At 34.0% G+C, this 23,224-nt stretch overlaps 11 protein-coding genes and 4 pseudogenes across 16 annotated transcripts; 7 read left to right on the top strand and 8 right to left on the bottom strand.

Moving 5' to 3' along the window:
- Window positions 1-123: 123 nt before the first annotated feature.
- On the bottom strand, window positions 124-1,224 carry srbc-48 (G-protein coupled receptors family 1 profile domain-containing protein; the record flags this gene model as incomplete). The annotated part of the gene is made up of 3 exons (NM_074550.1): window positions 124-342; window positions 414-871; window positions 1,050-1,224. The coding sequence occupies 3 exons, from the start codon at window positions 1,222-1,224 to the stop codon at window positions 124-126; spliced, it is 852 nt and encodes a 283-aa protein (NP_506951.1).
- Window positions 1,225-1,679: 455 nt separating this feature from the next.
- On the bottom strand, window positions 1,680-3,080 carry srbc-47 (annotated as a pseudogene). Its single transcript has one exon. A coding segment is annotated over exon 1 (1,401 nt).
- A 580-nt stretch (window positions 3,081-3,660) lies between these two features.
- On the top strand, window positions 3,661-4,097 carry abf-3 (AntiBacterial Factor related; the record flags this gene model as incomplete). Its single annotated transcript, NM_074549.1, has 2 exons — window positions 3,661-3,804; window positions 3,972-4,097. 2 exons carry the CDS (start codon window positions 3,661-3,663, stop codon window positions 4,095-4,097), a joined length of 270 nt encoding a protein of 89 aa, NP_506950.1.
- A 259-nt stretch (window positions 4,098-4,356) lies between these two features.
- F54B8.4 (Small, acid-soluble spore protein gamma-type) lies at window positions 4,357-5,125 on the bottom strand (the record flags this gene model as incomplete). Of its 2 annotated transcripts, NM_001269755.3 has the most annotated exons (3): window positions 4,357-4,580; window positions 4,656-4,825; window positions 5,034-5,125. In NM_001269755.3, the coding sequence occupies 3 exons, from the start codon at window positions 5,041-5,043 to the stop codon at window positions 4,446-4,448; spliced, it is 315 nt and encodes a 104-aa protein (NP_001256684.1). The 2 variants fall into 2 exon arrangements, with proteins under 2 accessions (NP_001256684.1, NP_001256685.1); NM_001269756.3 differs by lacking the exon at window positions 5,034-5,125 and having other exon boundaries at window positions 4,446-4,580; window positions 4,656-4,811.
- A 410-nt stretch (window positions 5,126-5,535) lies between these two features.
- fbxa-69 (F-box domain-containing protein) lies at window positions 5,536-7,275 on the top strand. Its single transcript, NM_074547.6, has 4 exons — window positions 5,536-6,095; window positions 6,153-6,259; window positions 6,326-6,944; window positions 6,986-7,275. Exons 2-4 carry the CDS (start codon window positions 6,168-6,170, stop codon window positions 7,202-7,204), a joined length of 930 nt encoding a protein of 309 aa, NP_506948.1. The 5' UTR covers window positions 5,536-6,095; window positions 6,153-6,167; the 3' UTR covers window positions 7,205-7,275.
- Window positions 7,276-8,402: 1,127 nt separating this feature from the next.
- Window positions 8,403-9,225, bottom strand: nhr-282 (NR LBD domain-containing protein; the record flags this gene model as incomplete). The annotated part of the gene is made up of 2 exons (NM_001383472.2): window positions 8,403-8,656; window positions 8,718-9,225. The coding sequence occupies 2 exons, from the start codon at window positions 9,223-9,225 to the stop codon at window positions 8,403-8,405; spliced, it is 762 nt and encodes a 253-aa protein (NP_001370053.1).
- A 163-nt stretch (window positions 9,226-9,388) lies between these two features.
- Window positions 9,389-9,997, top strand: F54B8.17 (annotated as a pseudogene). Its single transcript has 2 exons — window positions 9,389-9,584; window positions 9,772-9,997. Coding segments are annotated over exons 1-2 (422 nt in total).
- A 132-nt stretch (window positions 9,998-10,129) lies between these two features.
- Window positions 10,130-10,761, bottom strand: F54B8.1 (C6 domain-containing protein). Its single transcript, NM_074545.2, has 3 exons — window positions 10,627-10,761; window positions 10,422-10,575; window positions 10,130-10,378 (listed from the first exon to the last, which is right to left on the bottom strand). Exons 1-3 carry the CDS (start codon window positions 10,721-10,723, stop codon window positions 10,177-10,179), a joined length of 453 nt encoding a protein of 150 aa, NP_506946.1. The 5' UTR covers window positions 10,724-10,761; the 3' UTR covers window positions 10,130-10,176.
- A 1,102-nt stretch (window positions 10,762-11,863) lies between these two features.
- On the top strand, window positions 11,864-13,388 carry srsx-36 (G-protein coupled receptors family 1 profile domain-containing protein; the record flags this gene model as incomplete). Its single annotated transcript, NM_074544.4, has 7 exons — window positions 11,864-11,967; window positions 12,012-12,124; window positions 12,182-12,290; window positions 12,556-12,669; window positions 12,721-12,854; window positions 12,902-13,103; window positions 13,253-13,388. Exons 1-7 carry the CDS (start codon window positions 11,867-11,869, stop codon window positions 13,386-13,388), a joined length of 909 nt encoding a protein of 302 aa, NP_506945.2. The 5' UTR covers window positions 11,864-11,866.
- Window positions 13,389-13,986: 598 nt separating this feature from the next.
- srsx-38 (G-protein coupled receptors family 1 profile domain-containing protein) lies at window positions 13,987-15,597 on the top strand (the record flags this gene model as incomplete). The annotated part of the gene is made up of 7 exons (NM_074543.2): window positions 13,987-14,087; window positions 14,146-14,258; window positions 14,305-14,413; window positions 14,460-14,573; window positions 14,625-14,758; window positions 14,839-15,040; window positions 15,444-15,597. 7 exons carry the CDS (start codon window positions 13,987-13,989, stop codon window positions 15,595-15,597), a joined length of 927 nt encoding a protein of 308 aa, NP_506944.2.
- A 159-nt stretch (window positions 15,598-15,756) lies between these two features.
- srbc-74 lies at window positions 15,757-16,664 on the bottom strand (annotated as a pseudogene). Its single transcript has 2 exons — window positions 16,048-16,664; window positions 15,757-15,994 (listed from the first exon to the last, which is right to left on the bottom strand). Coding segments are annotated over exons 1-2 (855 nt in total).
- A 330-nt stretch (window positions 16,665-16,994) lies between these two features.
- Window positions 16,995-18,128, bottom strand: srd-27 (Serpentine Receptor, class D (Delta)). The gene is made up of 3 exons (NM_074541.2): window positions 17,946-18,128; window positions 17,401-17,890; window positions 16,995-17,349 (listed from the first exon to the last, which is right to left on the bottom strand). The coding sequence occupies exons 1-3, from the start codon at window positions 18,122-18,124 to the stop codon at window positions 17,056-17,058; spliced, it is 963 nt and encodes a 320-aa protein (NP_506942.1). The 5' UTR covers window positions 18,125-18,128; the 3' UTR covers window positions 16,995-17,055.
- On the top strand, window positions 17,659-17,796 carry T26E4.18 (DUF4025 domain-containing protein; the record flags this gene model as incomplete). Its single annotated transcript, NM_001269754.1, has 1 exon — window positions 17,659-17,796. The coding sequence occupies one exon, from the start codon at window positions 17,659-17,661 to the stop codon at window positions 17,794-17,796; it is 138 nt and encodes a 45-aa protein (NP_001256683.1).
- A 655-nt stretch (window positions 18,129-18,783) lies between the features above and the next one.
- On the top strand, window positions 18,784-22,295 carry T26E4.9 (uncharacterized protein; the record flags this gene model as incomplete). The annotated part of the gene is made up of 3 exons (NM_074539.2): window positions 18,784-18,880; window positions 21,986-22,068; window positions 22,113-22,295. Exons 2-3 carry the CDS (start codon window positions 21,991-21,993, stop codon window positions 22,293-22,295), a joined length of 261 nt encoding a protein of 86 aa, NP_506940.1. The 5' UTR covers window positions 18,784-18,880; window positions 21,986-21,990.
- Window positions 19,268-20,757, bottom strand: srw-49 (annotated as a pseudogene). The gene is made up of 7 exons: window positions 20,689-20,757; window positions 20,541-20,637; window positions 20,312-20,412; window positions 20,110-20,201; window positions 19,772-19,954; window positions 19,497-19,730; window positions 19,268-19,454 (listed from the first exon to the last, which is right to left on the bottom strand). Coding segments are annotated over exons 1-7 (963 nt in total).
- Window positions 22,296-23,224: the final 929 nt, after the last annotated feature.

Here is a 23,224-nt window from a genome sequence, read left to right as displayed (position 1 = left end):
CCCCTTTCACATAAAAAAAGTGAAAAAAAACTTTTTTTGAGAATTTTCATTGTGAGATTTAAAAAAAAATTGTGAAAGATAAGCAACTTCGATTAAGGTTTCAAAATATTTGCAGAACAAAAATCAAGACATTGGGGAAATAATGTTTGGAGCGATATTTTTATCACGCAGGAAAAGTCTGCAAATTAAGACGGCTTCAATCAGTGATCCGACACGTTTGCAAAGTGCTAACAAAGGACCAAATATTTCGAAATCAGTTGCAGGAAGATGAGCGTAAGCAAAAGATGGAGCTAGGAAGAATACTAAAACTGTAAGAGAGTCAAGAAGTGCAACTCGTGTCGCCTGAAAAAATGTGGTAAGTTTGAAAGTCCAAAAGGGAGCTAGTATGTGCTTCTTGTTAAATGTAAACGCACTTGTGACAGAAACTTGCTGACTTCAGATTTGGCAGTGAGAAATCTGATTAATAAGCGAGTACAGAAACAAATCGTCATAGTTCCAATAGAAAAATGAACAATCTGTTCTTGAGTCAGATAGTAATTGTAATAACATGAATTCACAGTGCACTTGAAGACATCGCAATTTAATGGCACATCTATAGAGTTGGCACAATATCCAAAAAGGACGTATTGATTGAATGCGGCGGACAATAATAGGATAAGGACAATAGAGTGTATGGATAGTTTTCTTCGATTTATCTGATAAAAAACAGGGAAATATATAGCAATGAATCTGTCAAAAGTAATCAGAAAACCAAGAGTGTATCGCATTGTGTCAAACACTAAGAATGGGTATATTAAAATGAATGCTAGGTTTTTCACAGCATACTCATTGGATATTGAAATAAGCAGAAAGTAGGTCTTGTTGATTGACACTGAAAACTTAAAGTTATTTCTAGATCTCGAAAGAGGCATATTTTTTGGCACCAAAGCTGAAATTTGAAAACCCTATACCTGAAGACTTACGCCAAGCCTGAAAGTATTAGCTTATTGATTTGTCTTTACGGTACAAGATTTTTCCCACCAAGTAAGCATTGGAATTTGAAATCTTACCACTTAACGTGAGGAACACATCAATGAAGAATCTGCAATAGAAGATGGACAAGCTTGGCTTGAATATAATTTTTTTTGAACAAAAAATTGAATAAAGTAGGTAGATCATTAAACAGCAAAGGCTTTGAGAACAAATAATAGTTAAAATTAGACTTGCCACCTTGACAAGCAACATTTTGTGCTCGACTGGTTGTGAGAATATGTGTTTCTATTTTCTAATGGAGGTATCTAAAGGAGGAAATTGAAATCATGGTAGATAGAAGAGGAAAATATGTACAACACATTCATTTTCTGATAGTCGTAACATCAATACTCTGATTCTGATTGAGTCATTGTTTTAGACTTTCTTATAGAGGAACTTGACGGCTGGGTGACTTTCAATTATTCATCTTGTTTTTTTTTCACATAAGAACAAAAAGTGCTAAATTTTTTGAATTAATTTTTTATTCCTGTCAATTTTTTTAAGGTTTGAAAGGTTTCAAAAATTGTAATTCCCGCCGGAATTTTGAGCAAAGTTAAACTTCCTTCCTGAATTTAATAGGCTAAGATTTTATGTTAACAATAATAAAATTTTAATTTTACACGTCTTGTGCATATATTTTTCCTGCTAATAAAACAAATATTCATAATTCAAGAAATTGGTGAGATAACATTCGAGGCAACATTTCTCTCACGCATGAAAATTCTAAAAATTAAGACAGCGTCAATTAAAGCTCCAACGCGTTTGAAGAATGATATCAATGGCCCAAATTTTTAAAAGTTAGTTGCTGGAAACTGGGCGTATAAAAACGAAGGAAAAACATTGAAGACTATAATTGTAAACGAATCGAGTAGTGCAACACGCGTTGCCTGAAACATTTTTTCTTTTTCAGAATCACTGCCAAATTACAGACGTACTTGTGAGAGGAACTTGCTAATTTCAGATTTAGAAGTTAGGTATCTAATGAATAAGCGAATACATAAAAGGTAGTCATGGATCCAATTACAAAATGCAAAATTTCCTCTTGAGATATATAATAATTGTAATAGCACGTATTCACAGTACATTTAAAGTCATCGCATCTTAAAGGTACATTGATTGAATATTTGCAATATCCGAAGAGGATGTATTGGTTGAATATGGCGGATAAAATTAGAATAAAAGCAACAACGGGTATTGACAGCTTTTTCCAATTGAGATGATACCACACTGGAAAATAAATAGCCACAAGTCTGTCAGAAGTAATAAAAAAAACCAAGAATAGAGCGCATTGTAGCAAATATTACAGACGGGCATGTTGTGAAGAACGCCATTTTTTCGACAGCAAAATTATCCGATAAAAGTACAGCCAGGAAGTAGGACTTGTTAATTGTTACTGGAAATTCAACGATTTTTATCGATTTAATTGATGAATTCGAAATGGATTTTTAATCATTTTTTTATCGAGTTTGTCCGTTTTCAATAGATTTTTTAAGCTTTTACAAAGACCTGTCAAGTTGTCAAGTTTAGTTTTTGCTCGAGGAGTTCACGTTTCTCGAACGGGGTAAAGAAGGGAAATGTGAACTTCCAAAACTGTTTTTCAAAAGCGACATGTGTGACGCTTCTTTTCTTTTTTTTTCTAGGCAAAAAATTTCGCATTTTTTTCTATTAAACTTTGAAAGGAGAGCCCAACACGTATAGGTGTTTTTCTTTCTAAACCCACAGATTTACCTAAATTTCTGTAATTTGTTGAATGACGTGGACAAAATTGAGTGTATTTAATCAAACGTTCACACGGATAATGTCCGTTTTGTGTGATGTTCGACAAAAAAAAAGCAGAGTTTTGGAATTTTAGATCAGTGAAAGCATTATTCACTGAAATCTCCACACAATCTTATCACTTAACATATGTCCCACATCCACTAAAAATCGACAATAGAAAAGTAACAAGTTTGGTCTGAATATAATTTTTTCGAACAGAAAACTGCATAAAGTAAGTATATATTCAAATAGAACAGGATTTGAGCAAAAACAATAGTTAAAGCAAGATTTGCAGTCTTAACAACCAGCATTTTGGGTTAGACTGACTGCGTTAATACATTCTTCAATCTGACTATCTTTGAGCAGGAAATTAAAAGATGGCAGACACGAAGACATATGTATACCTATAATTGTACTTTGCTTTTTGATTTTATTGAACCTATGTTCCACAGAGTACGCTTGCAAAATTCTGATTTTTGAAAATTTTGTAAAGAATATGCCAGCCAGAATAGAAGCAATGTAAAGAATAAATTGAACAAAAAAGTTCTGCAACTTTTTCTGAAATTGTTTTTCGGAAAAATATTTAAAAATGTTAAATTGAAAAGATCCCCAAAATTTAAAAAAAATCAAAATTTGAGTTTCCCACATATTAAAAAAAAAAAGTTTCACTTTTTTTAAACCTAGGTAACCGTGTGTTTTTTTTCATCGCTACAAATCAGAAAATTTTCTGACTTGAGCAATCACAATTTACTTTTAAATCCACAAGTTGTGTAAAAGAAAAATAGAAAAGTTAGTCTGACTATTATTTTGTGACTTAATCACAAAAAACTAAAACATTGAACAAAATTTCATATATAAAGGTGAGAATTCAGATTAATTTTGAACAACATCATGAATTTCAGTTTTTTATTTTTTATTTTCGCTTTTCTTATTGGCTTGAACAAAGGAAGTGTTTGTCTGACGAGAAGAACAGATTGGGGTCAGCTCGGTGCTATATTTACAAATCCCGTTTGTGATGTTTGGTGTCGAATAAGGGTAAGATTTGGAGCACTGGAATTTGGAATAATCTGTAGAGTCACCAAAATTTTACTGAAAGTTTTAAAAAGTATAAAATTTTTAAAAGGATTTTTAAATATTATCCGATTAAAATATACTATTCAGAATGAATACCATTAATCTTTTTACTAAAAAATATTTTTCAGCAGTGTGGACCTGGTCAATGCAAAGAAGATCCGATGACATCCGATGAGGCTCAATGTGTCTGTGAAAAATGCTACAGGGATAGCTATGGAAATGCCATTTACCCCGGCAATAATGGTCTCCAGTAAAAAATGCTATAGAGTTATGCTGTTCTTAATGGTAATAAAATGTTGAGGCTTAATATTTTTAATTGGAATTTGTGTGGAAATTTCAAAAAAAAACTATTTGGAAGTATGTTTAAAAGCTGTTTTCCACAATTAAATTTGGAAAATAAATTGAATTAAGACATAGAAGTTTGTTGTTTGTAGTATTTGTAGATTGTATTCCTGGGTCAATAAAATATAATATCTCTGAGGGCATGACTTCTGGAAACTAGATAGTTGCTTGTTTCTAAGATTCTCTAAATTTTATTTTTAAATATTCAGAATACAGGAAGTTGTTTAAAATTGAAAATTGTACAAATTTAGAAAAAAAAGTTAATGATTTTGTTTCTGTGGAATGTTTCGCACTTGTCCATTGCCGGTTGCACGATTATAGTGAGCTGGTTGAATTGCCGGAGTTGGTTTTTCGTGCACCTGCTTTACCGCGGCAGTCGGATAGGCTTTTTCCATCTGAAATACAAAAGTTTGAGCTTTTTGACATTAAAAAATTATTTGCTAAATAATTATAGAAGAAAAACCACTTACCTTTGCCGGTAAATCAAAATCCATAGCTTCACGGACTGCATCTGAGGAGTTTGTAGAGTTTTGAGCTCTTTGGTTTCCATGGTCAGCAATACGACGTCCTCCAACTTTTGTTGCTGGTTGGTGACCGACCACAGCGTTGTTATCTTCTTTGCTCATTTTTAGGAAGGTTTCTGAAACACAATTATTGTTTTCAAAGAAGGAAAAAAAGTTTGTTTTTTTTTTTGAAAAATGAAAACTTAAAATTCATAAATTATAATATCACTAGTAAGAAAATTCTAAAACAATTGCAATAGCGTTGAAAATTGAAACTTGAAAATTAAAGTTAATTGAAAAAAATAAAAAAGAAATTTGAAAATTAAAGTCAATAATTTCAATCACCAGTCTTCATTTTCCTCCCTTTAAATAAGCAAATGTCAGCTGTGCAGAAAACGAAGAGACGCAAAGATTATGTACACTAGCGGGCACCACCACGTTGCGCAATATTGTGTGAGACCCCTCCTTTTTGTAGTTTGTGTTTCGTTTGAAGTTTGTGTTTTTAGGAGTTTTTCATTTCAAAATATAATTTTTACAAAGCTGTGTTCTCTACATAATTTTAGATGGTAAGTGTTCCTACTCAGTTTTTTCTGATACTTTAAAACTAGACATACTGAAACTGTGTGAGTCTCAAGCTGGACCTGGAAGTACCGAAGGAAAGTGGTCTCAACCGGGCAAAAATCAACTATGTTTTTTCTCTCAAAGTAGGCGGCGACAGGCGAACAGTGTAACAAAACTTCAAAGGATGGTCTGAACAATTGTAAGACTTGAAGACGCAGATAAGCAGAGTGTTATATGAAAAAAAAAACACATGGAAAGAGAGATTGTTTTCACCTAAAATGTTCACTCCAAAGTCATCATATGATTTTTTAAACTTTTACTTATACGTTTCCTACTCTCAACATGAATTCATTTGAGCTTTTTCAGTTGAAATTTTATAGTTTATAGTGAGTGACATCATTTTTGACATTTTGTGTTTTTAGACATTATTGATTAGTTTTTTTTTTCCATTCTATCTTTGTTCTGTAATTTGAAAAAATTATATTTTATTATATTTTTGAATGTTTTGGCAAAAAGGATGGTCGTTTTTTCGTTTACAGTGAATTTTTAAAAGTTTTTAGGCTTTTTGAATGTTTTCTCTGATCTATAAAATGTTCGACATTGATATCGGCAGTTGCCGAAGTTGCCGAAAAAAAGTTCGGCATTTGCCGAAGTTCGAAGCCGAAGTTGCCGAACCCGAAAAATTTCGGCAACCGGCAACTTTTGGTTGCCGAAAATTCGGCAACTTTTCGGCAACCGGTAAACTAGTGCGGGTTGCCGCACAGCCCTGGTTGTATTGGGACTTCTATTGGAGGCAGGCACGGTTTCAGGGCCCATAGTGGCCGACACTTTTCGTGTTCCGCGCCCGTGAGTCAGGCGGACATAGCCGCCTCTTTACAAAAATGCTATTTTCCTGAATTTCAGATATATATTTTCAAAATGTGTGATACGATTCTGATGTCAAAATCATTGCTCGATATGCCTTTGCTTGTGGTTAATTTGATTTTGGAAAAATCGGAGCTTATTGATCGGTTAGTCGTTTTTTAACATAATTGTCTTTAAAAAAATTAAACTTTGAAATAAATATTTTGTTACAGAATGAATTCTCGCAACGTTTGTAAAAGTTTGAGACAAGTCGTTGATAAATGTGCAATTCGTTGTGGTAAAATCATTCTTGACATTGAGGATAAATATGTGTCAATGCATTTGGACGGAAACAAAATAGTATACACTGATGCAGATGATAATTGTACGACAGTGACTTACAATGATCAAGAAAATGAAATTGAAGGAGAAACTTTTTTGGTAATAGCACTCAACGATTTGAAGGTAGCACTTAAACACGTATCATGCTTTGCTTATGTGGACAATACACTTGATAGATACCAAAATATCACATATTTCAAGAGATTTTTGAAATCAGAAGAAACTTTGCATGTTGAGGAAGTGGAGATTTGGAATTCATACGTCGATGATGTCATGACTATTCTCCGATGCTGCGATTCTGAAGTATTGAAAGATATTGGATTCTCGTGTAGTGACATGACTGATCAATTTCCACGGATAGCCCAATTGGACCAGTACAAAAAAGCAAAAAGGATTCGTCTCAAACATTTTGTTTTAAAAGAAGAACAAATCGAAAATTTGTTCCATTTAGAAGAATTCGAATTTGAAATGGATGAATTATCCGTGCAAACTGCAGTTAAAATAAGAGATGTAAGAAGCTATATTTGGTTTTGAAATCGATTATTTTGCAGAATCTTTTGCAAAGAAGTACATTCCGAAGATGCGAAATTGATCTTAACCAATCAAATAGCCGAGTCCTAAATGGAGTTGCAAATGTATTCAAACCGGATTACAATGGTGATGTGAAATTTGAAGTTGAATACTCAAACGACAACTACAAATTTGTGGTATCGCTTGGAGAATGTAAATTTTACCCATCTTTCTTGGTTTTTTGGGTCAAAAAAGTGTAAACAGTTTTTCGTATAATAAACGTATATTGAAATAATACACCGATTTTTTGATAAAATTGTTTTAACTTTGATTTAAAAAAAACAGGAAACAACAAAACAGGGAAGCAATGTAGAATTTTCTACTAGATCGAATTTGGCGGTGTGGGTCTTATCGAAGATTTTTATCACAAAAATTTGTGGAAAACGCATTCAACACATTAATTGACCATGCGCTCCTATTTTTTAAATGAAAATTCGTTTAATTAAGGAGTTTTTTTCAAAAAAATTCAACATATTGAGGCTACAACTAGAATTTTGATAAATTAAGAACAAAAAAAGAAATTCAGATTTAACCTATTTCGAAAAAAAAAATGCTGAATTTGCAATTTTTAATTTTACATAAACTTTATTCAACAATGCAGCTTTCGAATGTGTAGCTTGTCTTCAGAAAAAGTTCTGGATTTAGTTCTACAAGCATATCATTATTGGTGGCAATGGGATGACGTTCAAAACATTCTGTAAATTTCGTGGCAGTTGTCGATCGCGAGTGACCCATTTTAGAACACTCGCAGAACTGCCAACCTGTTTAGAATTTTGATATATTGCCACCACTACATCTTACAGTCTGTTATCGTGGTGAAACCCTTGCTAACGTCAAACTGTGAGTAGTTTGCCAGGAAACATCACTGATGGGTTGAGCAATTGATTTTGAAATCAAAAGTCCACCAGACCCAATCAAATGACAAACGTAAACATTTTTAAATTATGCATCAGTGCGTGAGAAATTGTTTCATTTTAGCGAAAATTTTAAAGATATCCCCTTGTGATGTCTGTTGCAAATGTTAGTATCAAAGTATAAGACACATCGAATGTGCCCAAAAGGTTTTTAGTCTTACGTTATGCTATATTATTCACAATTAATAAAATCAAACGTATGGTGTTTTTCGATTTCTTGTAATTTTGAATTTATTTGAAGATACATTTTGTTTCTGGATAAATATGAAAATCAATTAATTTCAGCTCACCAACTGTTGTTGAAGTTTTCGTAAGTACGGCTGGTCTCAGAATTGTCATAACTTTCACAAAATACAAATTTAGTATCGCAAACTATTTATATGAAAGTATAAGTATACCATCAAAGCATTGCCATATTTCTGTGGGGATTGCAGTAAATAAGTATTTATTAGAAAAATAATTTATAGAGTTAATTCAGGCTTCCTCACAACAAGTTAAAGCCTTTTTTCACAATATCATCCAGTTGAAACTCTGGATTAGTCAACTGCAAGAATACAAAGTATCGATTGAGATCTTCATAGTGTTGCCCAACAACTTGAAATACGTCCAATAATTTTGTGAACCTGATTGGACCATCTTGATAAAAAGTAAGCATACAATATTTAAGAAGACTTGAACTGTAATAACTTTGGAACGAAGATAGAAGAAGGTTTCCCGTATCTGAGAGATCTTCAATAGCTGCAACAAATTGTACATTTTTGGCAATTGAATTAAACTGAGAGTGAGCTAGATTACATACCTGGACTACTAAATATCAATACCAATAGTAATAAAAACTCCTCGTTTGTAATTTGAAGCTCACAACATTTGGCAACCAATCTGAATTTGATCCGTTCTCCGAGTTCGATTCCCAAATCCTCTATCAAAATATTCGACCCATCGGGAAATGTCAATTGTTTCTCTCCCAACAGATAATATCGAAATGCTTCACAAAAACTTGCGACTTTCACAAAATTCTTTTGTAGAATAAACGATTGATCACGTGAACTTGATTGATATACGAATGGGAATTTTCTCAAAAAATCCGAGGTAGAAACTGCAACCAGATAAAACCAATCTCTATAGTTCATAGGATGACATCTAGGGATGTACTCTATAACATCGTTCTGGACGATTTGCCCAATAGTGTAATCTCTATATTTAGGAATAGAGTTTAAATAAAGTGTACAACGATTGAAATTCACTTCTGATATAAAATCAGTCAATGGTTCCAGAGATGTATTTTGGAGCAATGACTTGATGTTCATGCCAACTCGAATGCACTTTTGAAATCTGCAGAATTAAAAAATTGAGCTGAGATGGAAGAAATCGAAGAAAAGAGGTGGGAACTTTTTGTTGGAGATTTTTAATCAATTTATTAAATGAAATTCCCTAGAACGTGTTTTAAAAAATTGGTAACTAATTTTTCCAGAAGACATGCGATTTCTCGTTAAATTTGAAAATCTGGTGTCACAGCAAACGACTCGAATGGAATTATCGTCAACCTTGACTATTTACGAGGTTCAAACTCTCATTTTTCCCGGAGAAAAGTATTAGGTTGAGCTTCGAGGTGTTTCACTGGAAAATAACACTTTAGTTGCAATGTGGTCACAGGAAATTCGAGCAGGTAAAAGAGAAACAATCAAAATTTTTTTAATTTTCACTAAAGTAAAATGTGTGTGTTTTTTTTTTTGAAATCCAAAATTTAAAACTCCCCTGAAAACTTTTTGTGAAAATATTAAAATTTGAAATTCGCGCCAATTTTTCTTTGAACAAATTTGAATTTTGATTTCCTTTTTTTTTTTAATTTTCAGAATTTTGCCCTAAAGAACTCGCGGATCTCCTCGAGAAATGTCACGTCTTCATTGGAAAGGAAACTGCTCAATTGCAAGAGATAAAAAATCTCTATCGGTGCAAACCGAAACCATACTGGGATTATATCTACAACTTCAGAGGCAAAGTGATGGAAAAATACATCAAGGATGATAACGGCCAGCCAGGAAATCTCAAATGGGTTTTACTATGTAGTATTTGTTTTTGATTTTTAATAAAGTGCATTTCCTAAAAAAAATTTCTTCAAAAATATTATACCTCCTACGAGCCGTGCTCATACATAGCAATGAGTCTACTTAAAGCCTTCTTTCTTGTTAGTCATTTCACAAATATGAACACTATTTCCGAAAAATTTATTTAAAAAAACAAATTTATAAACAAATAGCTCATAAATTTTTGCATTCTATGCTTGAAATGTCGTAAGAATGTGCATCATCATCAATATACACCCACCATGTGCCCGAATATGCTCCTGTTTCAAAACAGTACACAACTTGAGGTGCACCATTCGTATTTCCGGAGATAACAGTGACCCCATTGATCAATGTAACTTTAATAAAAGTTCCAGCAGGACATGTGAATTGGCTTCTGCAATTTTTTTTATTCTTGAGAGAAAGCAGCAATAACCTACGAGCAAACGTCGGGTAATGAGGAAGCCTCCGGAGGCCCCACGCCTAAAGTATAACTGACTGGAACCTGAGCAGCTGTAGAGCACCAATTTGATGCACTTGGAAGTCCAAATCCTTGGCAGCCAGAGTTGTAAATTTTTGAGCAAACATTGCAGGCTGAAATAGAAAAATATGAGATCAGGTCTAAAAAACGGTTTCAAAACTCACGGAAAGGTGCTTCAGTCGGTGGCTCAATTTGTTGAGTGGGAATACAAGCAAGCAAACCTTCAATTAAACTCAAAAATATGAGAAGCTGCTGGAACATTATTAAAAAATATTAGGAATAATAAATCAGATTAAATAAAAGTACGATATCAAATTAATCGACAACATTCTTTTTTTGATCCTCCTCTCTTTGCTAAGATTACGTAAGTGATAGGATTATCCAGTTTCATGAGGGATAAACAGCAAATCAGGTGGGACAAATGATCAAGATCAAACAGAAAACTGTCAAATGCACTAAAGTGAACAGAATGTAGCAGCCGACGTCTAACGGGGTTTATTTTGAAATTGAACATATTTTTGACATTTTAATTACACCTTCAGATACATATTAAAAAAGAACCTTATAATATGCTTGGTAGTCATTTGATACCTTCCGAACAACTTTAACATTGATTAATCTACGATAGAAATATTCTAGAAAATCAGAAAAGTTTTTTTTTCGTCTTCTTAAAAGCTGAATGATTTCTTTAAAAAATTGTACAAAACTTCCAAAATATTTCAGATTGTATCTATCGAGTCTATAGCCTATAGCCTAGAGCGAAAATTGCGCTTTTTTAAAGATCAAAAGCTGTTGGTTATCACATTAATCATCGATCAGTTCTGATACTTTTCGCGCAAATGATTGGCAAAAGATCCAGTTTTTAAAAAAGTGATAAGATTGATATACAAACAATTGATATGTAAAATGAAAATGGTTCAAAGTGGCAAAACTGTGTTAATAAATATCACAAAAACTGTAAGTTTGTTCATTCGAATTTTGGTCATGAATTTTGGGAAACTTTTTTGTCCACCGCGGGCACAAATTTCAGACCACCTGATGAACATAGAACAATGTATTGTGGCTTAACAACTTATTCACCTGCAGACTCGTGTATTACTCAAACCAAGCGTTGGTTTGAATCTATTTTTTTCCAAGACGCAAATGTTGAAAGTTATATATTTTGTGCCTCACAATGTTTTTCCAATAATAAACCTCAGAAGTTCCAGATCGGGTCTTGTGAGATCACAGCTGAATTCGAGAAACACGTTTTATTTTTCCTTGTTTCATGTCTCGCGTGTATTATGTGTAGGCGGAACAGTAAAAACTATACATGTGCCGGAAATGTGAATAGCTTCCTGTTATTACTGTCTACCAGTTGTTTTCGCGCCCAGTTCATTGTTCTGGTATCAGCTTTTTGAGAAAATGGAGCTTCTTCTCGTCATCCTTCTGTTCCTATATTCCACAATTTTTATTGTTGGTTTCACTGGAAATTTGTTCATGGTTTTGGTTACACTGCATAGCAAGTTAGTTTTTTTTTGATAAGTTTCACTATCATATCGATTTTCAGCAAGCTCCGTTCAATTTGTAACATATTAATCTGTGTCTGCTGTTTCTGTGATCTTTTGCTTTTCACCGACGTCATTGCATTTGTAGTGTCAATGCTTACACCATTAACTCAAGGTATGCTAAAACTTTTTAAAAAAAGTTATTCAGAATCTTCGAACTTATAAAATTCAGAGTTGTGTTTCTACATCAGTATTCCTGCGGATTTCGGAGCTTTTGCTTCAAATGCATGTGTTTTGGCTATTGGGATTGATCGATTAATTGCAGTAGCTGCTCCCACAAGGTATAATTTGCCTGCTTTTTTTTGGAAAATTGAAAAGCAAGAAATTTTCGTTTTTAGATTTTCTAAGGGGTTGTAAGTTATACGATATTTCGCTTTTCACCTGTCTGAACATTGTGGTTTATATCCACAATGGTATTGTTAAAATGAACACACAACTTTGTGAGATCTTTGAATTAGGTAACTAAACTTTTAATTTGACTTACATTTATTATTATTATTTTGGAATCATTTTCTTTTCACGCTATTCCTACAATAACTGTTTTAGATACAAATTGCTGGAAAACGAACGCTACAAGTATTTGTTTCTTCAAATGACGTTTCCAGTCATCTATTCTTCAACTTTATTGATTATGGGATTTGGACAACGTGATCCAAGAAGGTGAGGTTTTAAATTAAAATTTCAAATTTTAAAACTAATTTTCATCTTTAGAAATGTGGTCTGTCTACTCCCAGAATCATTGGGTCATGCTTATGACATGTTCGCTCTTTCTTCCTTTGGCATTAATCTTTTTGTACCGCCGATCTACGCATACGTGTATTTTAAAGTCAAAAATATGAGTGACAGTGAGCTGCCGACAGTTTTAGAGTTTTGAAAATGTAGAAACATTTAGATAATTCTATCAAAACCGTTTTCAAATCACTATCGGTTACTGTATGGTTTGTCGTGTGCGGTTGGATGACAACTGACTTGATTGGTGCGCTTACAGTAATACTTCCGATGGATAGGAGCGTGGCAAGAATGGTTCAGCTCTACTGTGGAACTTTTATATTCACGTCGAGTGCTTTTAATGCAGTTGTGTATTATAAATTCAGGTAATTTATATTTTCTGTAGGGCTTCCATGCAGGAGTCGAAACTTCAGCCTCACAGACGTTCAAAAAATAGACGAGGAGGCCGGTAGGTATTAGGCAAGGAAGTCCTAGAAAAGCATCCAATGTGAATTAAATTATGGTTTTATTTCAGCCGTGACTATCGTTCAGCAATGCGTACAATGCTGGGTCTGTCCAATGAAGTTTCCATAGCTGATATTAATATCTATCAACAAGCTTCCGATCCACCAAAGTCAAGTAATCAGAGACCATTTACAAATACAAGCTGATAACTTTTAAAATAAAAAAGTGGTCTTTCACTCATGTGTGCTTTTTGTTTGAATACTCTAAATTTTGTGGAAATTATGTTCTACAAAAATTTATCCATACTTTTTCAGATCTCTGAAAACCGTGACTTTTACAGGAAACGTTTTACAGAATAACTAGAGCGACGCATTTTCTCAGAATTTCTCTGAGAATTGTTGATTACCAAAAAAAAAAATCAAGTTCCATGTTAATTCAGTTGAAGAACACCAACTGTTCAGGGAACACATTTCAATTTGTTAGATTCCTGCAGGCAATTGTATTATTTAAATGCAAAAGTATTGTTTTTATCATAATTGTCTTTAACTGCAAAATGATGTTATTAAATAGTCTGTTTGCCTGTTTTCCGATAAAAAACAAAAAAAAACCATTTGCATAATTTGTATTTCCTGCTTTACTCTTTTCTTTTTATTCATTACCGCCCCTACCTATTTGATTTACGAGACTTGTGTTAACTTTACAACCACTTCATAGTTATTGCCTTTTTTCGTGCTTTTTTTTTCAATTTTTGAATTTTCAGACTTGAGTTAGTTGAAGCCCATTTTTGCATTTGACACCCAAACAATGGAGTCTCTTCTTATTATCCTTTGCTGCATCTATTGTACAGTTTTTGTGGTCGGAACAACTGGAAATTTGATAATGGTTATGGTGACTTTTTATTGCAAGTATGTACATTTCTATTTTTTTTCTTTTTTTTTTTTTTTTTTAATTTAATTCTTTCAGAAACCTCCGCTCGATTTGCAACATTCTAATCGGATTCTGTTGCTTCTGCGATCTACTTCTTTTCACAGACATAATTGCTTTCATGATCTCTATGTTCATGCCCATTACTCAAGGTAGATAAGCAATTCAAATGTAATTCTTATTAATGCTTACCTTTAGAATTCTGTTACTTTATGAGCATCCCCGCAGATTTTGGAGCATTTGCATCGAGCGCATGTGTACTGGCTGTTGGAATTGACCGCCTTATTGCTGTAGCTCTTCCGGCAAGGTAGTTCAAATATTGATAGATTTGGGCGTTCAGTTCAAAATTTAAGATATAAAACCTTGGAACACGATCGTTTCTGGTACTTATTAATATTGATAGCTTTCCCTGTTGTATATGCATTGGCGTTACTGTATATTGGATTCACACAGCGAGACCCCGGAAGGTATGCAACACAAAATTGAACTAGCTGCTTACATACGTTGAGATATTCCAGAATCGTGGTTTGTCTAGTTCCCGAATCGCTGGGACATGCGTATGACGTGTTCGCGCTCACTTCTTTTGTCATTAACCTTTTCGTGTCACCAATCTATGCCTATGTCTACATGAAAATCAAAAAAATGGGATTGAGTAAGCTATTTTTCAATTTTAATAGTGACGGAAAACAAAAACACAAAATACAAAATAATTGAGGAACCACAAATTTCCAGACAGCTCAATGAAAGCGGTTTTTAAGTCACTCACGATTACCGTATGTCTTGTGCTTTGTGGTTGGATGGCTACAGACACAGTCGGAGCACTTTCACTAACACTTCCGATAGACAAGAATGTGGCCAGAATGATGCAGTTGTACGCAGGAGTTTTCATTCTTTCTTCTAGCTCTTTCAATGCATTTGTTTATTATAGAATTAGGTACGATATGGGTGAACATCTTTTCCGGTAGTTTGCAGTGATTCAAATTATTGGTTTTGTTTGCCAAACTTCAAGTTGGAACTTTGTCGCTGAATTTTTAAACTTTTAAAATGTATTCGAGAAATAAGCCAAGACTAAATTAAGTAATTAACCTTAGTCGCTTATTCCTTGAGTAACCTTTGATAGTTCATATTGAGGAAGCATAAAGACCTTGGACAAACTTTGGTCGGACCTAGGCCAGATTATGTTTCAGATGTTGAATATGTGCCAAAATTATGCTTACCTCAACTTAGAACTAGCCAAAAAATCCAAAACTGTGCACCAATCTGACCAAACTTTGAACTCATTTATTGTAAAATAAAGAACGACAAATTCTTTAAAAGCATCATTTACAAAATTATAGCCGTGACTACCGTACCGCAATTCGTGCAATGCTGAGAATATCAAATGCGACTTCTGTATCCAAAGGATCCGGATATCGAGATACCACCGATGGAGCTAGATCGAGCACTCACAGAAGATCAACAATCACTGTTCGTACAAGCATGCACATGTAACCAGTTAATATTTTTCATATTTAATCGATAATAAAGAAGTGACGTAGTTCGAAGAGCACAACTGTGCACAAAAGTTACCAAATTGTCTCGCTGTGAGTCTCATTCTAATCTTTTTTGAAAAGTTTGAAAGTTTATATAGGAAAAACAAAGTTTTGAGGTTTAGATCAGCTTCAGAGAATTTGACGTTGCAACAAAAGAAGACACTCGTTTCCCACCAAATAAGACTAGGCACGTTATCAATCCTTCAATAACAAATCCAAACATCTTCGTGGCAACTGTTAATGGTCCGACTTCTCTTATATTGACAATTCTTAAATTGTTAACAAAATGTGAAGAGAGAACATTGAAAAATAATAGTATGAAAAAGTCGAGAAGTGCAATGCGAGTGGCCTGAAACCTGAACTAGTGTAGTTCTCTTAAAAAACCTTTTAAACTCACTCTAGAAATTACACAGTTTTTTTGCATCTTCCAAAAATAATTCCAAATGAAAAATCAGAAAAAAATAGAGTAGCCGAAAAGGCTCCATTCACAAAATACACAACCAGCTCGCTTGAGAAATAAAACGAGTTATAGCAACTGTTTACAGCACAGAAAATACCATTACATTTCAATGGTGCATCGATATCATTACCACAAAACCCAAAAAGTATGTATTGATCGAGAAATCCCTTTGACAAAATAATGCAGAGAACTAGAGCATTTGGAAATTTATTCCGATACTTATGGAAATAAACTGGGATAAAAGTTGCAAAAACTCTCTTAATGGATATTAAAAGTGCCAAAATTGACCTCATACTTCCAATTGATGTAGATGCCCAAACCAACCAAAATGTTAAGTTTTTAATTATAAAATCAGTTGAAAGCGACATTAAAAGATAATAACCAATGCAAATTGATAAGCTTAAAGTATAAAATAGATCTGCTCCAAATTTCCAATAGATGAATGTCATGCTTGGGTTAACTGTTATTTTTTGTAATAAAATATTGACAACAGTAAGAAACAGTTTAGGAGAAAAGCAGTGGTTGCAAATATAATTGATATAATATAATTGGAAAGTAAGACCCATAGCATCTTGTGGGGAATCAGGTTGTGTAACTGTGTAACTAGTGGAAGCTGAGAAAAGTAATCAAGAATCTTTCCGAGTCAGAAAAAACAGAATTCATTAATTTTTTTCGAAAAGTTAGGGAACTAACAAACCATAATTGTTTGTGTCTAGTTACTAACTTTTGGGGTTTTGCGTTTTAAAATGTTCAGCTTACTAGTTAATTAGTATTTTAACATGCTGACTTGCTGGAAATTCAAAGAATCAGAAAACCGTGAAAGTTGTGTCTATATGGGACACTCTGACACCATGTGCTTTCTACCGTCAGATATTATTATAACTTAAAAAGCGATCTCTTAACTGTTTTATTCTTGAAACATTTAGAAACATTGTCATTTAAGAACATTCAAAGCCATCAAGCCGAGCATTCAGGGGTATTTGAAGTGGAAGCTGCCATGTTCACATGTCGGAATGTGCATCCTTCCGTTGTGCTTTTTGCTTCGGACACTTTCTTGTTTCCGAGGATAACATTTAGGTAATGGGGCACGAAAAGAATGTATGAGAATGGGGAGCAGATAGGAGAGAACATGAAAAACACTGAGACAAGGTACTGGGAGATCTTTGGATCAATCAGTTGGGTGAACATCCCGACGAAGACGAATACTCCTAAGAAAATGAAGGATGGGAGGAACACTTGGAAGTTGATCACCTGCAAAATTAATAAGATATTTCCAGGTTACACAGATTTGGTTACTCTTACCTTGACAAGTCTTGTATTCAATTTCTTAACATCATTTTTGTCAGATCCCATCTTGACTGCAAAACTTAAAAGTGTATTCCGGATCCAGGCATAAGCAATCAAAACTAGGATTGAGGTGATGAAGAGTTGAATTATAAGAGTGAGTGCCGACCATGTTACGATTTTACCTCCAAGTACCATATCCCTAGCTTCTATTCCAACATTTTCAGGGATGGCGATGGCAACAGCTGGGTCGTAGTTGCTAATCCAAGTAGCCATATGAATGAAGGAAGGGATGGAGAGACAGATTGCAACAAAGACAAGACTCTTGATGGAAGGATCACGGACGTAGAGGATGTAGTAACGGAAGATGTAGGAAGAGATCATCCAAATCAGGTTGCACTCCAGGAAGCATAGCATGAACATGTGACCAATATAACAAGCGGTTGGTCCGAGGTGAGTGCATGGTCCGGTGGGGATGACGTGGATTGAGGACCCGTCGGTGACGATTCTGAAAATCAATGAATGATATTAGAAATCAGCTGAAACAATAAAAGAAAACCAACCTTTGCATAACAAAGAAGCTCATAGCCGATGTCAGGATATCCGTGAAGGTCTTGATCGTGATGATTGCCGAGCATGGAAGCATGATCTTCGGGGATTTTGTGAGAGCCAGATACATCATGAACGCGTTCAATGAGACTCCAACGACGGAGAGCACAGTATGAAGCAGTTGGTAGAGCATGATGCGTTGGATCTGAAATGTGAGCAGTGACTCCCATATTTATACTGGTAGGTCACGGGGCTCTAGACTGCCGAAAAACAACGAACATACAAATGATTGAACTATCACCAGGGAATTTGTACAGGGCTACAATTTAGTGTCCAGTGATTCATTAGCGAGGTAATAGTAATCAAGAATCAGAAGCACAAAACAGAAATCCTCTGACGGGTGTAAAAAAATTCACTCATTTATGGAGAACTTCTGATAGTTTTCTCAAAGATTATTTACGAATATTCATATCGGTGATGATTTATCTTTACAGTATCTTCCAAAACTCTTACAGATTTCTCAAAAATTATCGTTTGACTTCTTTCTCCTACGCATCTGATCATTGATATTCGACAGATTTACAGACAGTCGAGTTCGTATTTAGTTCCTTGGTACAAAAGTCTGTATTATAGTTTGATAAGTGTGTTCATATGCTTTGAAAATGAGTTTGTAGCGATAAATGTCTGTCTGGTCTCGGTGAGGTGTCGGCTGTTCGTTTTTAATTGAGTTCAACAGAGCAATTTCTATTTTCCAATCAGATGGTTGAGCGCAGCTAAAAAGAATTTAGTTTAGATTCAAATCCTGATTTGTTTCATTGCTCTTTTCTCATTTTAGCGCAGAAGAAGTATCTCCAAATGTTGTTTCTTCACCTCTAGACTTCTAACAGAAAAACATACAAATTACTGAACTATTCTGCCGGACTACGATTTATCGTGATTCATGCGTGAGGTAATACTAATCAAGAACCAAAAAATTCCTGGGTACAATAAGCAATGAATATGAATTTTAATACAAGTGCCATTTTTGCAAAATTTCAAAAACACATTTATCCTATCTTTCACAAATATTAAAAAAAAAAGCGCTACACTGCAATTTACAACCATATTACGCGCAATCTTTTTCAAAACTTGTCAACCAAATAGCACTTGAAAATCTTAAAAATTAACAGTTAGAAAGGTTTTTTAAAATTTATTTTTAAGTTTTTCCAAGGGGCCGATATGAAATTTTTTTTGTTGTGTTTTTGGAAGATTAAATTAGATTTATTAGATTAATATCAATTTTGTAATACACAAGTACCGATTTTAGATGCCTAATCGAAATACTTTATATGTTGAACTATATTTCAGACTTTCGAAAAGTTGGTTGAACATTTATTAGATTTCCATTGTGAGGTTGCATTCCAAACATTTCTTTGACAGTTTTCCGATACAGTGTTGACATGAAAAAGCATATCAGAAAATGGATAGTTCCATTGATAAGAGATATCAGTTTAAATATTGAAGAGTTTTTTCGAATTATACTTCTAAAAAATACTTTTTTAATTTTCCAATGAGTTTTTACTTACTCCAATCCATCAGTATCAAAAAAGATCATCTCTATAAAGTAGAGTATTCCAAGTGGAACTGTTGATATTAAAAATGTTATAGTAACAAAACACACCAGTTTTGTAGTTCGCGTATTGTTATCTGTGGATCTAGAGTTTGTAGAAGCTGTTAGCTTTTTAATTTTCTTTAACTCATAGAGCAACACTATGGTTGAAAGTGGAAGAAGTATGGATGGGATTATCTTGAAAAAAAAACTCCGTCAATAAGAAGTGAAGTACTATAGTCGAGACCACTGCTGTTTTCCAAATAGATAATCTGAGTGGAGTTTTCAGTGAAATTTAGGCATTCGATTGGAGTAGTCCATTTCTCCTGTTCATCGATAGAAAATCTGTTTTGAAGATACCAAAGTGGAGAGTTCATAAGACAGATAAGGAGAAAAATTCGAATCCCGTGTGCAGAGCTTGTGAAATCTTGTATTCTGTGAAAATCAAGTTAAGCAACTATTTGCGTAAAGCTTTTCGCATTTAATCTACGGAGATAATTAAAAAGCGGCCAATCAGCGGCCTGAGCCAGCCCCCAAGTTTTGCTAATTGGTCGACCTTGCTATTTTCAAAAGCAAATCTATACACGAACTTTGTATTTATTGGATATTTAATCACAACAGCTCTCAGTATTGCTAATGAGACAGCCAACCAAACAGACAATTTTTTGCTAAATCTGATTCCCTTGAGCATAAATCGTATAAATCTATATTCACTGTTACCGCTCAATCAAAGGTTATACATGCATTCAAACCCTCTATGTCCAGATGCATTCGGTGACCCTCTCCTCTCACCTTCTTACTCTCTTCAACTCCAATGCTGCCTCCCAATATTGCAACATTTTCTTTTTCCTCCTGCGACTCTTTCTTTCTAACAACACATGTGAGTTCAGTAGCTTCAAACGTTTTGGTAAATTGCGTGATACTGAAACGTTATTCTTTATTAGCAATTTACCGGTAAACGAACCGGTAAAGTTGGTACTGAAGTTATGTTTCAAGATAAAAGTTTAAGAACATCATAAACCTATGTAGCAAGTTTCATGCATGTCGCATGGATTTAGAGCCCGTTTTCTGAATGCCTGGCGACGGAAGAACATCTTGCAAGCGTTGCAAGATGGTACCTGATGGATTAGCGGTAAAAATATTTGCTTCCAGTAGTACACTCAACTTACTCCATAACTGAAATCACTAGCTTTTTGATAGCAAACTGCACAACTCTTTGAGTCTGAGTTAAATGACATTATGTGCGCATGCGATGATTTTCAAAGTGAGCATTTTTTCCCCAAAAAAGCCAACCGCTACAGTAATCTGTTTTTATTTATCTCCTTCACCCAATCAGGGGGTGTCATCACAATAAGATCACGTTTCTATTTTTCTGAGAATGTGCTAATGAACGATGGAGTTGTTTCTGGTTTTAAACATCAACCGGGTCTAATAGTAAGGTTCATTGGGTGAACGGTAAACTTGGATGCCAAAGAGACAGATTTAAAGTGGTTTCAAATATAAGTTTCGTTCTGCTGAAGTCTTTTTTTTTAGATTTTTAGTTGCTTGGGATAATTTTCAGGTTAATTGAAAAAGTATTCACAGCACCAGATGCAAGTAACCATAAGACAAGCCTACTAACTTTCTCCTACAACAGGACACTATGATAAAATTCGAATTCAAAACTTTTAGCGATGGAACTCAACTCTGCATTTCTGAAACTGTTATCAGAAAATTTTTAGATCCTCCCTTCTTTTCAATCAATATGTTGGCTGGAGACTTTGAGTTCGAAGTCTTCAAAAAGATTATACATCAACTTTTTCTCTGCTCGCAAGAAAATTATGCCGCCAGGACAAAATAAAACTTGATTGTCTGTAAGAAATTTGCTGATACTCTAAAACTGGCATTCAAAATCGATGATTTGACATTAATCAATAATTTTATGCGCAAAAATGTCTGAAAATGTTAAAATAATTAAAAAAAATTTTTTTTGTCCATTTTCTGTTCCAGCTGTTTTATGTGACTATTTAATGTCCAAAATAATTTTATCTTGTTAATTGTGCAACGCAAAAGATAATGTTCTCGGTATTTAGTCAGAAAAAAAATGTAAAAGCCTGTTCTGTGATGTATCGTAATCTGAATCTGAAAAATAACCGAGGGCAGCATGGAGGCGCATTTACAGATTCTATATTAAATCAGAGAACGTAGAAAATCTTCACTTCAGAAAACAGAGCAATAAATCCTCACGCCTTCGCCTGTATAAATGAAAATTTGTATTTGACAGTTGATGAAATGCAAAGTCCCATGTACATACATATCTTGGCTTTTTGTGCAAACAGTATTTTTAACCAGACAAAAACGCATTGTTTGAACATATTTTTCTACAAGCTAATTTTCATGAAATCATTGAATATGATTAACATGTTCAAGTAGGAATTTCCTGTATAAAATGCCCTGAAATTTTTGAAATGCACACAGCAATTATAGCAAAAATGGCATCCCATTTTTTGATTATTTCTCTATTCTTCGTGTTCCTCGCAATTTCAACTACTTTTGGTGAAAATGGAGAGGTAATACAAATTATCTCAAAATTTAAATGTTTTAAATGTTGAAGACCGCTCTCGAGAACACTTATGGAATGGCTCCTGAAGAAGGTGTGCTCGGCCAATTGATTCGAGCCAAGAGGCAATGGGGATGTGGATGTGATTGCTGGGGATGCTGTGGTCCAACACCTGATCCTGCTGCAACTCCGGCTCCATGCAATTGTGGATGTTGTGGATGTGGATGGGGAAAATAAAATTCGATTGTGTTATTTGAATTCTGAAACTGCAAATAAATAAATTATTTACTCCAATTTATTTTTTGTGATGTCAATTAAATTTGAACCATGAATTTTAGTCTCGATGAAAAATATTCAAGAAAACGGGGCATTAAAAAAAATATTGAAATTTAATACTCATTTCCATTCCGACGTATTCTGCTGGGAGTATTTTTTGAGTTCCAAATGTTCCGAGTTTGCTCATAGTTTTTGTAAGTTTTGCAATTTTTAAACAAAAGTTAGAAGATTTCAAGGATTTTCAGAAATTTTTGGAAGTTTTCCAAAATTTTCCACGAATTTCTGATTTACCAGAAAATTTTGGTCATGTTGTCCCATTTTCTATAATTTTAAGAGAAAATCCGTACCACTTTGCAGAATCAGAGAACCACCAAACTACATAAGTTGACCAAAAACTTATCGGCAAAAAGGCATGTTTTGTCTTTTGAACTCAAAAAGTTCAATAATACACACCCCGACACATCTCTATTCAATCAACCACGGATACAATTTTCACCAAAACGTTGACCATTTTTGTGTGAAAAATTTTTCAAAAATAAAGATCTCTATGATAATTAAAAACGTTTTTTTTTGTAATGCTCAATAACTTAATTTTTTGAATTATTTACATTAAGTCTAGCATCCCACCAACCAATGAAGAATAAATGTAGATTTTTTGGTTCTAGTTATGCAAGTAGCTGGCGAAAGTAGGCGACTATGAGGCAAGCGAGCGGGCCTGAAACCGGCGATGTGTTGTGAACAAACATGAGCATACAATATTAACTGAATTTTGAATTAAATAAATCCATCTCTTGAAATTTTGTGCAAAAATTATTTTTTACCAGACAAAAGCGCGTTGTTTGAACATATTTTTCTACAAGCTCATTTTCATAAAATCATTGAATATGATT

The sequence above is a fragment of the Caenorhabditis elegans genome, chromosome V (assembly GCF_000002985.6).
Source record: "Caenorhabditis elegans chromosome V".
Lineage (NCBI taxonomy): Eukaryota > Metazoa > Nematoda > Chromadorea > Rhabditida > Rhabditidae > Caenorhabditis > Caenorhabditis elegans.
This window is presented reverse-complemented; position numbering and strand designations above follow the sequence as displayed.

What these genes read in the sequence shown, in the direction of transcription:
- fbxa-69 (NM_074547.6), top strand. Translation starts at nt 6,168, where the DNA reads ATGTGTGATACGATTCTGATGTCAAAATCATTGCTCGATATGCCTTTG. An exon ending in AAATCGGAGCTTATTGATCG is followed by an intron (nt 6,260 to 6,325) that starts GTTAGTCGTTTT and finishes ATTTTGTTACAG; the next exon opens with AATGAATTCTCGCAACGTTT. An exon ending in CTGCAGTTAAAATAAGAGAT is followed by an intron (nt 6,945 to 6,985) that starts GTAAGAAGCTAT and finishes ATTATTTTGCAG; the next exon opens with AATCTTTTGCAAAGAAGTAC.
- F54B8.1 (NM_074545.2), bottom strand. Translation starts at nt 10,723, where the DNA reads ATGTTCCAGCAGCTTCTCATATTTTTGAGTTTAATTGAAGGTTTGCTT. An exon ending in ACCGACTGAAGCACCTTTCC is followed by an intron (nt 10,576 to 10,626) that starts GTGAGTTTTGAA and finishes TTTCTATTTCAG; the next exon opens with CCTGCAATGTTTGCTCAAAA. An exon ending in TCATTACCCGACGTTTGCTC is followed by an intron (nt 10,379 to 10,421) that starts GTAGGTTATTGC and finishes AAAAAATTGCAG; the next exon opens with AAGCCAATTCACATGTCCTG.
- srd-27 (NM_074541.2), bottom strand. Translation starts at nt 18,124, where the DNA reads ATGCTCTACCAACTGCTTCATACTGTGCTCTCCGTCGTTGGAGTCTCA. An exon ending in AGCTTCTTTGTTATGCAAAG is followed by an intron (nt 17,891 to 17,945) that starts GTTGGTTTTCTT and finishes ATTGATTTTCAG; the next exon opens with AATCGTCACCGACGGGTCCT. An exon ending in TGAATACAAGACTTGTCAAG is followed by an intron (nt 17,350 to 17,400) that starts GTAAGAGTAACC and finishes TTAATTTTGCAG; the next exon opens with GTGATCAACTTCCAAGTGTT.